Here is a 17,139-nt window from a genome sequence, read left to right as displayed (position 1 = left end):
TCAATTTCTGGGTCTGGATGTGTAGATTACTTAAATAGAAAATAGCTCTCCACTATACTTACTAGAAAAATTAAGAACTCTCTTTTAAATAGATGCTTTCTAGACTTGTATGATTCATTTATTTTTCTTTAGGGTTTAGGCTTAGATAGGGAATATCTATTCAAAGAGGAATTTTGAAAAATGATGTGCAGTGATATTAAAATTTCTCTAAAACATGAGATCTGTACACTAGAAAAAATGTCTTAGAGTCACAGAGAAGAAAGTGACAGGAAAGCTATGAGAAAAATCCCTGTGAGTCATCTTAATGTGTAGAAGGAAGACATGACTTATTTTTAGTGCTTAAGACACTGGCTAAAATACTGTTGTTCTGCTATAATTCCAAAGATTTCCCTTACTCTCAGCCCTTTAACCTAAGATATATCCCAATATTAATTTCAGCTAAGCACCAAAATTTTATAGGTAACTGCAAAAAGACATATGTAGATGAGACAAAGAAAAGCAATATCTAACCATACAATGGATGAAAATGATGAAAGACAAATGAAGCAACACTCATGAGCTAGGACCAGAAAAGGGTACAAAATATAAGAAATGAATGCAACTAATGTGATTATTTAAGAAATGTTGAAAAGAGAACATTCTAGAAGACAGGAAGAACAAGAGGTCAAATGCAGGAAGACTGCATATGAGTGCGTTTTCCAGACTGAAATACCTTTCAGAGGCTTAAGCTCCACCTTCTCTGGGACCTCAGGTTTTTCAGGAACTTTCTTCGAAACAGCTTTAAAAAATAGAATCTTGCTTTTATTATTTGTATATTTAGACCAGGCTGAAGCACATTATTAAACACCTGCTCCAAGAACCAAAACCAAGCTTTGGTTATAACCAAGAAGCATTAATAACAGCCAAGAACAGCCACCACCGAGCGAATCAAAAGCATTCAAACCCTGAACACACACTGCAGTTTTACTCTTCAGTGGAGTCATGAAGTCTGATTGAGAAGGAAGATAATTTTTTGGTTTTTTGCAGAAAAATGAAAATTTTATTTGAGTATAAATTTTATATTAAGCGAAATGTATTTAAGCATGTGTTATCATGAAGTATCAATCAACACTTGGGTAGCCTTTTAAGAAGTGCCCTCTTTTTCTATGTCTGACTTAAAATGCCAGAAGTTCCTCCTGTTGGCCAGGAGAGTTGTTGAAGGCCAAGAATCACTAGAAGTAACATCTTATTCTGGAAGATTCTGAGTTTGCACGTGCGTGTATGGAGAACATATTCATCTAAGATTATGGGTAGATAATTTAAATTGGGAAATCTCATGATACCACAAATAAGACAACATTTTATTAAAATAAAAAGAATAATATGCATTTGCCAGTTCATTTCAGCTTTTAAAGAACATATATTAAAGAAGTTATTAAAATTAAGTAATATTGCATCAATTCAAAGAAGAGTTTAAATGTAAAAAGAATGAAGGGAAGTTTAACACTGGGAGAAGATGCTGGCTCAAATGTATCCATTATCACTCTGGCCACGGTGAAGATGACCACAGAACACAATTCGGCTTTTATTAAGTTACAAAAGAAAAAAAGTGGGGGAGCAGTTACAGGTCACTTATATGCGTTCCTTTCTTGGTGCATGAGCACATACCAGCTATTCAATGCTGTAACTATATTACTCATAGAATACTTGAAAGCACACGACATTCCTTAAGAGCAAAGTTTTGCCTTTTGCATAAATTTGTTACTGCAATATTAAAAATATATTGCAAACATTTCTTATACATTTCACATGCATAAGATTCCAAAGATATGCCTAGCAACCAAGCTTTGAAATCAGAAAATTATTTCTCCGCACTCGGCATAAAAAAAGTTAGTTGGGCAGATATCCAGGATGAAGCTCACAAAAATGCACTTCCTGGCATTTGGGGCAGCAGGCATAGCCTGGCGAGGCACCTGGAGCAGCTCAAAGCACAGGTCTCTATGCAAGGCCCGCAGCTTGGTCATGTCTGGAAGCACACACTTGTAAACATTCTGGCAAGCGCCTCTTCAGATGGCTGGGTAGCAGGTTAATAAAACTTTAGAAGTAGCATTTTGTACCTTTAAGTTGGAATACTTTCTCCTTCACGTCTTCCTTAGGTGGAGCAGCTGGAGGAGCTGGGGGCTTTGGTTTGAATTTTGGTTTCTCAATAACCTTCTTTTCAGGTTCAGGTTCTTAAAAGAGTATTTAGGAAAGTTAATATATGTATAAGTTAATTAGTAGGTGGATATATAGAATATTCAGTAAAAATTAAAAAAAAAATATATGAAGTGATTCCTTTTTTGGGTACATAATATTAGTGTCCAACATAAAACATAAAACAGTGTCCAACATAAAACATAAAAATATCAACACGGTACACAGATGATGAAAATATAGCCAAGACATTAATAAAAACAACACTGGAAGCATCCATATAAGCCACATTGACGAGATAAATAGTACAAATACATGGATATATAAGAATCAGATGCACATTTAAAACAATGAATCTTACATACAAATACAGAGACCTACTCTACATGTAAAACAACATAAAACATATATATATAAAGATGAAGATATGATGATGAAGATTTAAGTCCAATTAATTGAATACCTTGAACTGGTATTTCTTCTGGCTGTGGTTCAGGTTCAGGTTCAGGTTCTTCAGGCTCAATATACTTTTCAATTTCACGTTCTTTAAAGAATGTTGACAAAGGATGTGAGATTGTAATGGAAATTGCTTCACAAAGACCCATACAAATTTCACAAAGATGTAAAGATTACCATCACAATGAAAATATACACTTAGTACAAGTTCACTTATATGTTAAAAAGGGACAAGATTTCTACTTTCTTATGCTTGAAATTTCTATTAACTACTTTTCTATATATAATGATAGCAAATGAGAGGGGAGGAGGGAAGAGGAGACTGGATGAAAGAAGGTGGAGGGATTAGCCAGAGAAAATATATGCATAGACACAGACAACCAGTGTAGTGCTGGTCAGAGGGAAGGAGTGTGGGGGCTGAGTGGAGGTGGGTAAAAGGCAGAGAGGGAATGGGGATATCTGTAATAGTGTCAACAATAAAAATAAAGTAAAAATAAAACATTAAACAAAGGCTAAGAAAATCTAAATAACGTATGGACTTTTAGTTAATAATAATATGTTAATAATAGAAGAAACTGATTGTGGGGATATATGAGAATCCTATTTAGTATCTTCACAATTTCTTTGTAAATAATTGTTCTAAAAAATGTTTATTTTTTAAAGTAAAAAAAAAAGTAAAATTATATATTGGGTTACCATTTGAGAAGCCAATGTAATTAATTCTTTCAGTTGTGCCTCAGTAAACTATATTTTGGAATTTATAATTACCACCAAGAATAATCAAAGTAAGGACTCAGATTTTCCTTCAAAAGAAGCATAAGTATTTAAAAAATGAAAGATGTTCTGAAGTGCTTTTGAATGGAATGTCAAGAAGGAATTTCACCCTATAACCACTTCTGTATTTCTAACAGGAGTTCTTAAGAGATTAAAGAATTTATATTTTAATATATATGTATATATATACCTTCAACAGGGGGAGTCTCTTTTTTACCAATTGTTATGAATGTTTTTTCTTCATATATTACTTCCTCGAAAGATTCTTCAACTTAAAAAAAATACAGTATTTTATTTTAGATTGCATTCAGAATAGAATAGTGCAACTGCTAAATTGTAAGACATCAACATTGTTACACTCTATAATATATTCTTCAAATTACCCCAAGATATCAACAACTTCCCTACTTGAGACAGTCAACAGATAGATATATTAATATAAGACCCATCCACAACCAAAGCAAGATGATAAGATAATCGCTATCTTTCCAAGATTCGTAGAGAAGTCATGTACCTTGGACAAGTGGAGCTTCTGGCTCTTCAGGGAGAGGAACTGACACTTTCTTTTCCAGGATGACTTCCTTTGGCACTTCAAGCACTTTAAAAATATTGATATTGTTTATGACTAAGAATTTAGAAGAATTTTCAAAATTCTGCAAAGAGTAGGCAAAGAATCCAGGGGGGAGAACTTTATCTTATAAGACTTAATGGGACAAATAGCTTCGGTGCATGGGATCCTTTTGGAGATCCTAATTTTATAAATGAGTCTTCTCAGCCTTCTTTATTTGCTTCTTTTCTTCTCTGTACCCTAAAATGTAGGTGCTCTCCACTGGTCTAACTTTGATGCTTTAAAAAATGGGCTCTACATTCTCCGAACAATCACTCCTGCATTCTTAACGCTAATTTCCATGTGGATGACTTTTAGATATATTTCTCTAGCCTCGATCTCTTTCCTAAGCTCCAGAGGTACATTCCCAACTGCCATACTTGAAACATGAGAAATATATTCACTATCTTATTTCTAATATTAATTCAGGGATTCAATGAGCCATCCTCATGGCCATTTAGCTTCAACCTTACAAACATCTTGGGCTCCATTTCCTTAATTGCTTTGATAATAGACACTAACTCAATCTCCATCTCCCTCAAATTCAATCTCCTTTTTTTTCATTTCTACCAACACTGATCTTGTCCAGCTTTTAATGACCTTAAATAACTGCAATGACTATGTACTATGGCCACCATCAAGCTTGAAACTTCCTATTGCTTACAGAATTTGGTGACATTCAAAGAACCCCAAAATGTGGTATGACCCTCATCTTTATATCTATTTTTATCTTTCAGTATACCTCACAACCAATCCATACTCGAATCACACATGCTTATTTGGCAGACCTTGACCTTCCCAGACTTTTCTACCTCGGTGCCTTTTGGTATAATATTCCCTTTGCCTAGAATACCATTTCCTCCATTGCTACATGTAAAAAATCCATCAAAATTTAAAATTATTCCCCCCCCCCCCCCGCAAGCTTTCCCTGATGCCTCTGCCTGAAATTGATCTTTCTGTAGCCTTTTATTCTCACTTTATAAGTGTGCTCACTTCCTGTCTTGTGTTAGAGGTGTGCTGTACTTTCTTCCCATCAGGTTGAAATTGCTTGAAGACAGGACCAGATCTTACGTTTCCCAATACACTGTCTTGTTAGTGGTAAAAACGTAAAGAAATGTGCTGAACTGAGCTGTTCTACACTGACCCAGAGGAGAGAGCCTTTACTACCACATGTCACCATGTCATGGCACCACCAAAGCTCATTTGTTTTCTTTCTCCTGCTTCCTTATTTCATTTTCTCTCTTTGCCCTCATTATTGTCCTCTTCTTACTGTAAAATGTAATTTTGCATAAACTTATACTATTGTTTTCCCCCTGAGAATCATTATTAAAATGATCAAATAGTGTTCAGATAAATAGATACTTTTCTTCATACAAGGTACCTTTTTCTGGAAGGACTTCTCGCTTTTTGGTAACAGGCACTGGTTCTTTCTTTACTGGAACAAGTTTCTTGGGCGCCTCGGGTACTTTGAAGATATTAGTTTTATTTTAAAAAGAGTATTTTAAAACAATTAAAAGTGTTAAGAATAAAGAGTCTATAACTAATGGAACAGCATTAAATGAATGAAAACAAAATTAAAAAAAATTTTGTCCCTAGTTATGCAATAATGAGGGCAATTTATTGGATTCCAATTTAAGATATCAGAATACTATTTAAAAGAGCGACGATGTCAATGATGACATAAGTACCTTTAGCTTCTGGTGTTTCTGGCTTCTTCACAGTTGGGACTTTCTTCGGTGGGACAACCTTCTTTGTCATCTCAGGTACTTTAAAGATATTAGTAGCATTTAATAATATAACAATGTAAGATGCAGTATCTACACATTAACTTGACAAGTCTGTTCAACACGATAACATATGGGTCACAGTTAAACACAGAACACAGCACAACACAGAATAAGGAAAGTGTCAAATTTCAGACAGCAAACGAAAAAGAAGTAAGTATAGATTTGTTTTACTGTAAGTACCTTTAGGAGGAGCTTCTGGTTTTTTGACAATAGGAACTTTCTTCTCTGGAACAATCTTCTTGGGCTCTTCAGGCACTTGAAAGATAGGAATTTCTTTTAGAGTCAGATGATTATAGTAAAAAGTTTAATACGAATGAATGAATTAAAAAACCACATCTACTTCTTTGTTATACACATTGTAAAATTCTGTTGGACCGAAGTTTTATGTGCAAATGATGTGTGTTCGTGCCAAAGAAGTCAAATTTCAAGTGAGGAGATTAAAGACTGACGCTTTACCTTAAAGAATATATGTAATGACATAACAATTAAATGGTCAAATGATGTGTTTTCCCAGACAGTGGGTCTGCCTTATACCTGCCAGTGGGGGGGCTTCTGGCTCCTCCTCCTCCACAGCAGGAGCTGGTGCTTCCTCTTCAGGAGCGATTTCCTCGGGTTCTTCATATACTTTAAAGATACAGTGAATTTTAATTTAACGTGTGAAACAATGTTCCAACATGCACAAACATTGGCACAATCAAATGACTTCTCATTTCAATGAATATCTTCTCTCATTTTTGTTAGGGTGAAATCTATCTTATTTTCCCTGACATCTGTTTCTGTTGATTGGAATGCTGGAAAGCCTTTTGGTGTTTAATCTCTTTCATGATCATTAGCTCTCCTCTCCTGCATACCTTAGAGAGCTTTGTTTCATACAGGCTACAGGTTACAAAATCCTACTTAAATGCTGCAGACTGATAACTCAAAATAGATCTGAGATTGGAGCTAATTAAGAATGATGAAGTAAGACAAATAAAGGACAGAAAATGATGAGAAGATATTAAGTAAAAAAAAAGAAAGAAAAAAAAGAGGAACAAGGCTTAGATTAGAAATAGCACAGGTGGCAAGCTCATTCATGGTCATAAGCGTACCTTCTGGAGGAGGAGACTCCACTTTCTTGGGAACAGGAACCGCTGGTTTCTCTTCTAAGACAGGTTTCTTTGGAACTTCCGGCACTTTAAAGATATTAGTTAGTTTTACCTCTAGGTAGTTGAAAGGACATGCAACTTATACCACATCTAGTTCACATGTAGTTCCAATAACACAGGGACAGATACAAGAAAAATTCACTATGAGGTCAATAGGTCAATGACCTAATCTTGGAACTACAGAGAAAGAAGGAAAATGTGGCCTATAGATATTAACAAAACCACATTAGTAACCTATTCCAATGCTCATCCGAGAAGTGTTAGTTGTTGTTTTAATGATGTTATTTACAAAAATTTAACCCCCAACCACCCAGAATGCCGGGTTTGTAGTTGTAGTTGTGAAGATAAGAGATTTGACAAACAAAAGGGTTTCCTATAAGCAAATGACCAAGATTGAGCACGTTTTGCAGAACTTCAGTCGTGACATGTACCTTGAGCTGGTGGGAATTCGGGCATTTTGGGAATGACTATTTTCTTTTCAGGAACAACTTCTTTGGGAACTTCAGGCACTTTAAAGATATTAGTATTGTGTCATTAGGAAGAATAGCTGGTTAACATTTACCACATTTACCCAGGACAAAAGATGTTTTAAGGGCTGGAGGCCGGATCCACCCCAGTCAGATGGGGGACCTCGACATGTACCTTTGACAGGTGGGACTTCCGGTCTCTTGAGAACCACAGGAGGCTCTTTCTTTTCAGGAACCACTTCCTTGGGCACTTTGGGCACTTTGGGCACTTTAAAAGATATTAGTACTTTTAGCTCACAGTTCCCATGGCATGTGGGAACCGTTAAGTAGAAGCAGTAAAACAACATGTGAAAGACAGACATTTTTCTGTAGGAAGCTAGTGGCAGCGAAATATACCTTTGAAGGGTGGTGGTTCAGGTTTTTTGGCAATGACAGCAGGTGGTTTCTTTTCTGGGACAGGTTTCTTAGGTGGTGGAGTCACTAAAGAGTTTAGAATGTATATGTTAGAGTAAGTGGCGACGAGTAAGACACAAGACAAAAACTCAGAATGCCCAGAATTCTCCAGGAAAGAAGGGTGCAGGATTGCCTAAGGCCCAGAATTCTCCAGGAAACAAGGGTGCAGGATTGGCTAAGGCTACCTGGCAGTTGGCCCAGTACCTTTTGGAGGAGCCACAGGCTCTGGCTCTTCCACAAGTTCAGCTGGAGGCTCTTCAGAAACAATTTCTTCAGGCTCTTCATGCACTTTAAAAACACAAGTTCATTTTAACACTAGGATCGTTTAAAGTATAGGAATTATTTTGCAAAAAGATGTTTATAACCCTAAGAAGAGAGTTTGCTTTTTTTGTTTTTTTTCTTTTCGTTTTCAAAAACACTAGTTTGGATAATTTTTCATGATTACCTTCAGGGGGAGGACTCTCCGGTTTGGGAGGAGTCACTTCAGGCACCTTCTTTTCTGGAACAGCTGCCTTTGGCGCCTCCGGTACTTTAAAGATATTAGTATGTTGATGATTAGACAGAGTGAAGTCAGACAGACAGACAGACAGTGTCCAACACAGGGGCAAGAGGGTGACTACCTTTGGCTGGCGGAACTTCTGGCTTTTTAGGAGGCGCCAAAGGCACTTTCTTTTCAGGGACAACTTCCTTGGGAGCCGCAGGCACTTAAAAGATATTAGTAAGATCACATTTAGTAGTTCTATGACCGCAAGAACAAAAGAAGTTCAAGAGTAGCAGAGTGTATCTTCTTAAGTCTAAGATGAACGGTAAGTAAGTACCTGGAACAGGCGGGACTTCTGGCTTTTTAGGAGGTACCACTGGTGCCTTCTTTTCAGGGACAACCTCTTTGGGAGCCTCGGGCACTTAAAAGATATTAATATATTTACATTTAGTCATTGGGAGACTGCTAGGACAAAAAAAAAAAATGTTTCCAGAAGCAGATGAGGTATGTCTTCTTAAACCTAAGATCATTGACAAATACCTTTCACAGGTGGGGTTTCTGGCTTTTTCAGAGGCGTCACAGACACTTTCTTGTCAGGGACAACTTCTTTGGGAGCCTCAGGCACTTAAAAGATATTAGTAAGATTACCATCGGGAGTTATGAGGTCCCTGGAAGGACCTATTTTCTAGAGCAGAAGCGTTATGTCTTTCTAAGCCCAAGGTCAGTGACGAATAATACCTTTCACAGGTGCGATTTCTGGCTTTTTGGGAGGCGCCACGGGTGCTTTCTTTTCTGGGACAACTTCTTTGGGGGCCTCCGGCACTTAAAAGATATTAGTACGTTTACCGTTAGTTGTTTTGAGACTGCTGGGAGGAAATGTTTTCAAGATCGGAAGAGCTGTATCTTCTTAAGTCTAAGGTGAACGATAAGTACCTGCAACCGGTGAGATGTCCGGCAGCTTCGCAGGCACCACCGGTGCCTTCTCTTCAGGGACCATCTCTTGAGGAACTTCAGGCACTTAAAAGATATTAGTATGTTTTACACTTGGGTTAACGAGCTCACTGGACTACAGTTATCCCCAAGAAGCAAAGAGGTCTATTTTATTCTTCTGTAGAATAAGGATGTGGTGGGAAATACCTGAAACCGGTGGTGCTTCTGGCTTTTTGGGTGGAGCCCTGGGGGTTTTCTTCTCTGAGACAACTTCTTGGGGAGCTTCAGGCACTTGAAAGATATTAGTCGTGTTACACAGACGTGAGTGAAGAGCAATGGCCTAACACAGTTTCCAATAGCAGAAGAGCCAGCTCAGTGGCAGAATGAGGCCGGGAGCACGCATACCTGTGACAGGCGGAGCTTCTGGCTTTTTGGGCGGGGCCCTGGGAGCTCTCTTTTCTGGGACCACTTCTTGGGGGGCTTCAGGCACTTGAAAGATATTAGTCGTTTGACACTTCAGTTAAGGAAGAGCCACGGCCTAACACTATTCTCAAGAATGGAAGAGATATTTCTCCTGCGAAATGAGGTCGGGGCTCACATATACCTGTGACAGGTGGGCGTTCCGGCTTTTTGAATGGTGCCTTGGGAACTTTCTTTTCTGGGATGGCTTCTTGAGCAGCTTCAGGCACTTGAAAGATATTAGTGTTTTTAGAATGTGTGAATGGTGGAGGCCTATGCTGTAACAACTGTGAAGAGGACAAGACCATGGTTCCCCTCTTCACAGAGCAGTGGGGATAAATACCTAGGGCAGGCGGAGCTTCTGGCTTTCTGGGCACAGCCACAGACACCTTCTTTTCAGGGACAACTTCCTTTGGAGCTTCAGGAACTTTGAAGATATTAGTATGTTTTAGTTCGAGACTATGCATAGGCGATCGTGACGACATAGTTGCCCCAAGCCATACACTGTGAAGCTGGAGGACACTTCCACACATGCACTCACCTCCCCCCCCCCCGATTCATACTCCCCCAACCCCACCCCAGAAAAGCATGACCAGCAACACAAGGATAAATACCTTCAGCAGGTGGAGCTTCCGGCTTCTTAGGCACTTTCTTCTCAGGGACGGCTTCCTTCGGTGGTGGCGGCACCTCTGGCACTTAAAAGATACCGGTAATTTGTGTTTAGAAAAAAAGTGACCATAGGTAACGACTCTACCTTGTCATCATACACCAAGGCATTTTGGAAAACTTCTGACCTGTGTCTCTTTAGAATGATATCGCCTTCACCTAGTGCTATTTGTATACAGAACTTTCTAGCTAAGATAGTGTGACCTTTCCTCCTGGTATAGAGAGCTTGCCCATTACCTTCAGGGGGAGGACTCTCCGGTTTGGGAGGAGTCACTTCAGGCACCTTCTTTTCTGGAACAGCTGCCTTTGGCACCTCAGGTACTTTAAAGATATTAGTATGTTGATGGTTAGACAGAGTGAAGACAGACAGACAGACAGAGTGTCCAACACAGGGGCAAGAGGGTGACTACCTTTGGCTGGCGGAACTTCTGGCTTTTTAGGAGGCGCCAAAGGCACTTTCTTTTCAGGGGCAACTTCCTTGGGAGCCTCAGGCACTTAAAAGATATTAGTGAAATTACAGTCAGGAGTGATGAGACCGCCGGGAGAAAAATATTAGCAAGAGCAGACGAGCTATGCCTCGTTCAAACCTAGGATCAGTGACAAATACCTTTAGAAGGAGGGACGTCTGGCTTTGTAGGAGGCACCACCGGTGCTTTCTTTTCAGGGACAACCTCTTTGGCAGCCTCGGGCACTTAAAAGATATTAGTAACATCACAGTCAGGAGTTATGAGGTCACCGGAAGAACAAAATATTTTTTAGGAGCAGATCACATATATTCTTAAACCTGAACCCAGGGCCAGTACCTGTAACAGGTGTGGTTTCTGGCTTTTTAGGAGGCACCAAAGGCACTTTCTTTTCAGGGACAACCTCTTTGGGAGCTTCGAGCACTTGGAAGATATTAGTACATTTATTTACATTTGTGTTACATGGATCGACACAGACAGACGTCACATTGACACGTCAACAGAACTCCCTGGGCTAACGCGGTGGTTCTTTCCATTCCCTCCCTCCCCCACGGTGCAGGGAGTCCGGGAATGTACCTTCCACAAGTACAACTTCAGGCTTTGGGGGAGGATGCACTTTCCTTCCTGGGACATCTTTGGGAGCCTCCGGCACTTTAAAGATATTAGTATTTTTACACTTAGGAGTTATAGGAACCAGTACAAACACGAAACACATTTATACAGGAAAAGAGATTTTTCCAAATCTCTGAGCCTCCAGCCACATGTACCTTCATCAGGAGGGCCTTTAGGCTTTTTGGGAGGAACCACAGATGCTTTCTTCTCAGGGGGAATTTCGTGAGGTGCTTCGGGCGCTTGAGGAAATTTGTAACATTTAGTGTTATGAGGATCAGGAGGTACAAGCAAGTATTTTCAAGACTACACGAGCTATTTCTTCTACAGCTTGAAGGCATGGTCACGTGTACCTTTCACGGATGGAGGCTCTCTTTGTTTGGAAGGAACTCTCTTCACAGGAACCACTTCTTGAGGAGCTTCGGTCACTTTAAAGATATTAGTATTTCAGGTTTAAGAGTTAGAATGTTTACTAAAAGCAGTCACCACAATGAGTTAGCAGATACAGTTTTCTGGAAGTCTCTTCTCTCCCTCTCCACTCTCTGCTTGCCCCATGAACCAACTAAGTCTAATGGGGTGGTAGGATCCTTGAGAAGAGGATTCACCCTTCTCCAGCACCCAGCAGAATTTCTATGTCACCGCAGCCTTCCTTACTAAGTATTTGCTGAGTGAATATGTTTAATGGGAGGGTTTTCTGTTTTGATAAATATGGCCACACATTTTTTTTTGAGAGACTGCTTTAAAGAGGTTAGTATGTTTAGGGGTTACGGAGAACATTAAAAAACATAATTTTAAGAGCAGAGGGCAGATCATCTCTTCTTCAGTATTTGTGTAGACATGACATATACCTTCCACAGGCTGAGGTTCTGGCTCTTCAAGAACATCCTCAGATACTTGCATATCAGGAGCAACTTCTTTCATAGCTTCTGGTGCTTTAAAGATATTAGTATCAGACTTAGAGATTAAGGATCAGTGGAGACCTGAGTCATATTAACTGGACAAAAGATATTTTTATGTCTACAAGGGCACTTCCTTCAAGAACTGAATGAGGTATAATGCATTAAGGAAAGGAATCCAGTCTTATTTGTCTTTGCTTATTACTCCCCAGCTCACCAGCACCATGTGCTTAATAAGCATTCACTGAATAAATGAAGGAAGGAATGACAGAATGAATGATACCTTTAGTAGAAGGTGTTTTAATTTCAACTTCAGTCATAAGTGTTTTCTGAACAGGGACAACTTTGTGAGGTGATTCAGGCACTTTAAAGATATTAATTCATTGTACTTCAGAGTGATGAAGAGCAATGAAGGATTTTAATCATAACTCTACCTACAGGAATACCTCAGACTGGGACACCTCCCTGCTCCTAAAATCTGATATTTTGGTAATAGTATGAATATTTGATTATCAGAAGCTGTTTTCTTGGTCATCTCAGGCACTATCAATATTAGTAATTTTGCTCAGTGATTGAGTGTTGACCTATGAATCAGGAGGTCACGGTTCGATTCTTGGTCAGGGCACATGCCTGGGTTGCGGGCTCAAACCCCAAAATGGGGATGTTCAGGAAGCAGCTGATTAATGATTGTCTCTCATTATTGATATTTTTCTCTCTCTCTGCCTTCCTCTCTGAAATCAATAAACATATATTTAAAAATTACTAATTTTATTTCTTGAAATGGTAGATGTATAGAAAATTAGATAATAGAAAATTAACTTCAAGATAAAAGTTTTAATTTTTAAAAACAATTAACAATGTACTTTTGTTTAGCTATTAGTTTGAAGAGAGAAAAACAGCTCCTTTCTTATCTGGTTTAGCTTCCTTTTGTACTTTTAAAAAGTGCTTGTTTTTTAGGTATAGCAGATAGGATAACAACCTAAAGATTCTAAACTGAGAAAACAATGTCAAAATGTTTAGTTTTTAAATTACAGAAATTATTATTCTAGATGTTAAAAAATTTAAATTCAAAATGAAAAAATATAGGACTCTTTAAAAATAAAAGACAATTAGAGGGGCTAAGTATTCAGGGCAGAATTCCAACTTTAACTGGTTTTGTTTTAACTGCTTTGGTTGTAGAAAACTCTCAGTTATAAATGAAATAGAACAGTTTCAGATTAAATCTGATATTTTTTCTTTAAGTAATGGTTTCCTGAAAATATTTCTATAATATTTAAGTCTTATAGAAATTACATTATTTCAAATATATGGGTTTATTTTTGGTAGTAAGCTTATTTTAATAGAAAAATAAATTGCAGTAGGCAGTTATATGATATTCTGGGATTTCAACTCTATGGAGAGTTGAATTATGGACTTATAGTCTATAAACAAACACCTCTGTCATTTGATAACACTGATTTCTACATTATAGAATAATGAGCCAATTCAATCTAATTGGGGGGATATAAATGTTATAAGTAATCTATCATTATTTTTCTAGCTATTCTGATTTTAATTTTTTATGGACACAGTAACAGTTATTTTCTATTGAAGAATCTATCCAGCTTCCATCTGCACATTATATGTATACATATTTTCCCTGGAGGCCTCATAGATAAACTTTGTAGCCCAACCATATTCCATATATATATGTCAACAATAATTTCCCCTGTTTTCACTCATGGGGATATGTATATGCCCAATCAAACTTTTGCTTGGGGGAGCCACTTCTCCAAAATGACTTTCTTGGTAGCATCTTGGGTTTTCAAGATATTAGTATTTTTACATGTGTTAACTACAACTAGAATCACTAGATAAGAAAGTCCACTTTCTTCTGGCTTGTACCTTTTGGTGATGTTATCTTTCTTCTTCTAGCAGCAGAAGCTGGCTCCTCTGGAGTACCTTCCTCAGAGACTTCCATCTCTTTAAAGATATTAGTAGGTTTTAGTTGAAAAAGGGCAAAGACATGAAGATATGGCATACTAAGGAAGTTATGTATATTAGCAGAGATTCTAACTTTAAATTCAGATTTTAATTTTGTAACAATTTTTCTCTGTACATTGTATGAGTGGGACTTTTTTGGTGGGGCATGTCATAGTTCCTTGTTTTGGGGTACATTAGGTGTTCTAAAGATATTAGTATTTTAGCATTACAGGTTGTGAGAATCTACACACAACAGTAAACTCATTTTGTAGACCAAAGCAGAATTTTCTTATTTCGATTTTTATAATTAACATTTATGACTTCAGTAGGAGAACGCTCTGAAATGCTGGGAATAGCTTCAGGAAACTCTACTTCTGGAAAAACTTTTCTGGTTGTATCAAATTCTTCAAAGATATTAGTAGATTTATACAGAGAACTCAAAAACAGTGAATGATATAGCATGCAACTTTTGTATCTTGAAGTCAAAGATATTTATCCAAGTTTGATGTTGCTTAAATATACCTTTAGTTGCTGGTGTTTCTCTCTTTTTAGGAATAGTCACATGTATTTTATCCTCTGGAACAACTTTCTTGGGTGGTTCAGGCACTTAAAAGACATGAGTACAGTCATTAATGGTAAAGTAAATATTGAGCTTTTAAAAAGAGCCACAAATCAACGTTCTTCAGACTGTGTCATCAGTGTTATATACCTTTTGCTATTTTGGGTTTTGTCTTTTGAGGATGGGTCATAATCACTTTTTCTTCTGTGGTTGATTCTTCGAATACTTCATACACTTTAAAGATATTAGTATGATACAATTAGCTTCATTTCAAAGTGGATGAAGAACAGTATTAATAAAAACATAATACATAACCATTACTCAAATTACCGATTGTACGTAGACAAATATTAGTGACAATACACATTGGCTAGGAAAAAGTCTCCTTCCCAGTTTTATGATATGACTCAGCATTTCTTTTTTAACATGATGATAAAATTGAGGAATTCACTGGAAAGGGGCTATATAATTATACTTTTTCTGCAGACATTTACTGGACAAATTTTCTATTGCTCTTATTTTTTACGGGTTTGTTAAAAAAGTACAGGGTCAATGTTGAATTTAATCAAGAATTCTTTGATATTTGACCTATTGGAAATGCCGGTGAGTCTTTTTCTTCTCCAAAACCTAGTTACCTATATTTTAAAACCGCATCTAATTTTTTGTTTTATTGTTTAATATTAATGTTAAATCATTTAGGGATTGAAATCAGGAAATAAAAAAATAAATATTTGTAGAATAAGGCAGATGAAAGAAATAAAAAAGATTCCTCCAGCTTTTAGAAAGGAGTACTGGATGATGACAATAACCAAAGTAAAAGAAGAAAGTTAGGCCATAGCTGGATTGGCTCAGTGGGTAGAGTAAAGATATTGAGTTCGATTCTGGTCAAGGGCACATGCCTGGGTTGTGGGTTAAATCCCCAGTAGGGGGTGTGCAGGAGGGAGCCAATCAATGATTCTCTCTCATTGATGTTTCTATCTCTCTCTCCCTCTCCATTCCTCTCTGATATCAATAAAAACATATTTAAACACACCTACTCCCCACACACACACAAAAGGAGGGAGTCAGTATATATTTTTATCCCAGTGACAAAAATTGGTTTAAACAGGGAATTTTTTAGTGAAAATAAATGTAAGAATATCTAGACTACTCGCATTTTCACTACTCAGATTATTGAAAGTATCCTATTCAGAGTATTTTATTATTCAAATAATAAAAAATAATATTTATTATTTAATTTTACTACTCAAATCATTTAATTAAAATTTTACATGAGAGCCAATTAAAAAAAATGGCTTCATAATTCTTTTGGGGTCCTAATTACTATGTAAATCTATGGTCATTTGTAGCATTTCCAAAATGTTTCCAGAGATTGTGTTGAAGAGTAAAAAACAATAATGGTTGGGCATTTTGAGTCTATAAAATTCAATTAAAATATTATTATGAAGTTAATTATTTCATAGTCTGAGAAAATAAATTGCTTCAAAGCAAGAGACATTTGTACAAATAAAAGATTAATAAGACAGGACAACAAATTCAACAAGACAAATGACTTTTCTAAACTTCAGCAATGTTATAAGGTCAAGACTATATTTATTTTTAGATTGGTGAAGAAATAACTTTGACACTAATAGCATTCAAATTATTTACTCTCAGCTAAATATTTTGGTGAGTGAAGGCTTTTACATGATATTAGTGTATTTACTTTTAAAAGCTATGAACACAAACACAAATGAAACAAAAGGGAACCACCAAGTTTTCTACACTCACTGTACATCGTTGTGTCTTCAGAAAGAACTATAGGTGACGTTTCTTCTTGAAAACTTTTCTTAGGCACCTCAGGGACTTTAAAGATATTAGTATATTAATTGTTATGTAGGACAATGTAAGATATTCAGAATATAAAGAAACAAACCACACAGATTTAACCTCACACACATTCACTTTAAACCATGAATAACTAAATAAAGAGTTCCTTCATCTTGTGATTAGCATCAGTGTGTACCTTTAGCTGGTGGAACTTCAGGCTTCTTAGGAACAGCTTCATGCACCTTTTCTTCTGGGACAATTTTCTTGGGTACTTCAGGTGCTTTAAAGATATTTGATTGTTTTATTTTTAAGAATTTCATCATTGGATATAAAATATCGAGACAAACAAGGGGCATCTAACAAGAAGAATGTCAACAATTCCAAAATAAATCAACTAAACACAGTCAGTGTATCTCTCTAGATCGCCTTGTGACTGCTTCTTG

At 37.1% G+C, this 17,139-nt stretch overlaps 1 protein-coding gene and 1 long non-coding RNA gene across 2 annotated transcripts in view; both read right to left on the bottom strand.

Moving 5' to 3' along the window:
• TTN (titin) overlaps nucleotides 1-17,139 on the bottom strand; it is a 276,330-nt gene that overhangs the window by 120,333 nt on the left and 138,858 nt on the right. The window contains exons 155-174 of the mRNA XM_045575224.1: nucleotides 11,005-11,088; nucleotides 10,808-10,891; nucleotides 10,635-10,718; nucleotides 9,081-9,164; nucleotides 8,482-8,565; nucleotides 8,307-8,390; nucleotides 8,066-8,149; nucleotides 7,805-7,888; nucleotides 7,584-7,676; nucleotides 7,373-7,450; nucleotides 6,885-6,968; nucleotides 6,331-6,420; nucleotides 5,977-6,051; nucleotides 5,698-5,775; nucleotides 5,391-5,474; nucleotides 3,917-4,000; nucleotides 3,593-3,673; nucleotides 2,636-2,716; nucleotides 2,097-2,213; nucleotides 713-778 (exon numbers count right to left, since the gene is read on the bottom strand). Of these exons, the coding sequence (XP_045431180.1) occupies nucleotides 713-778; nucleotides 2,097-2,213; nucleotides 2,636-2,716; nucleotides 3,593-3,673; nucleotides 3,917-4,000; nucleotides 5,391-5,474; nucleotides 5,698-5,775; nucleotides 5,977-6,051; nucleotides 6,331-6,420; nucleotides 6,885-6,968; nucleotides 7,373-7,450; nucleotides 7,584-7,676; nucleotides 7,805-7,888; nucleotides 8,066-8,149; nucleotides 8,307-8,390; nucleotides 8,482-8,565; nucleotides 9,081-9,164; nucleotides 10,635-10,718; nucleotides 10,808-10,891; nucleotides 11,005-11,088 (1,683 nt within the window). The remainder of the gene's footprint in view (nucleotides 1-712; nucleotides 779-2,096; nucleotides 2,214-2,635; nucleotides 2,717-3,592; nucleotides 3,674-3,916; nucleotides 4,001-5,390; nucleotides 5,475-5,697; nucleotides 5,776-5,976; nucleotides 6,052-6,330; nucleotides 6,421-6,884; nucleotides 6,969-7,372; nucleotides 7,451-7,583; nucleotides 7,677-7,804; nucleotides 7,889-8,065; nucleotides 8,150-8,306; nucleotides 8,391-8,481; nucleotides 8,566-9,080; nucleotides 9,165-10,634; nucleotides 10,719-10,807; nucleotides 10,892-11,004; nucleotides 11,089-17,139) is intronic.
• On the bottom strand, nucleotides 11,644-12,449 carry LOC123651615. The gene is made up of 3 exons (XR_006740442.1): nucleotides 12,319-12,449; nucleotides 11,824-11,898; nucleotides 11,644-11,712 (listed from the first exon to the last, which is right to left on the bottom strand). It is a non-coding gene; the product is annotated as an uncharacterized LOC123651615 (long non-coding RNA).

This window comes from Pipistrellus kuhlii, unplaced genomic scaffold, assembly GCF_014108245.1.
Source record: "Pipistrellus kuhlii isolate mPipKuh1 unplaced genomic scaffold, mPipKuh1.p scaffold_m20_p_7, whole genome shotgun sequence".
Taxonomy (NCBI): domain Eukaryota; kingdom Metazoa; phylum Chordata; class Mammalia; order Chiroptera; family Vespertilionidae; genus Pipistrellus; species Pipistrellus kuhlii.
This window is presented reverse-complemented; position numbering and strand designations above follow the sequence as displayed.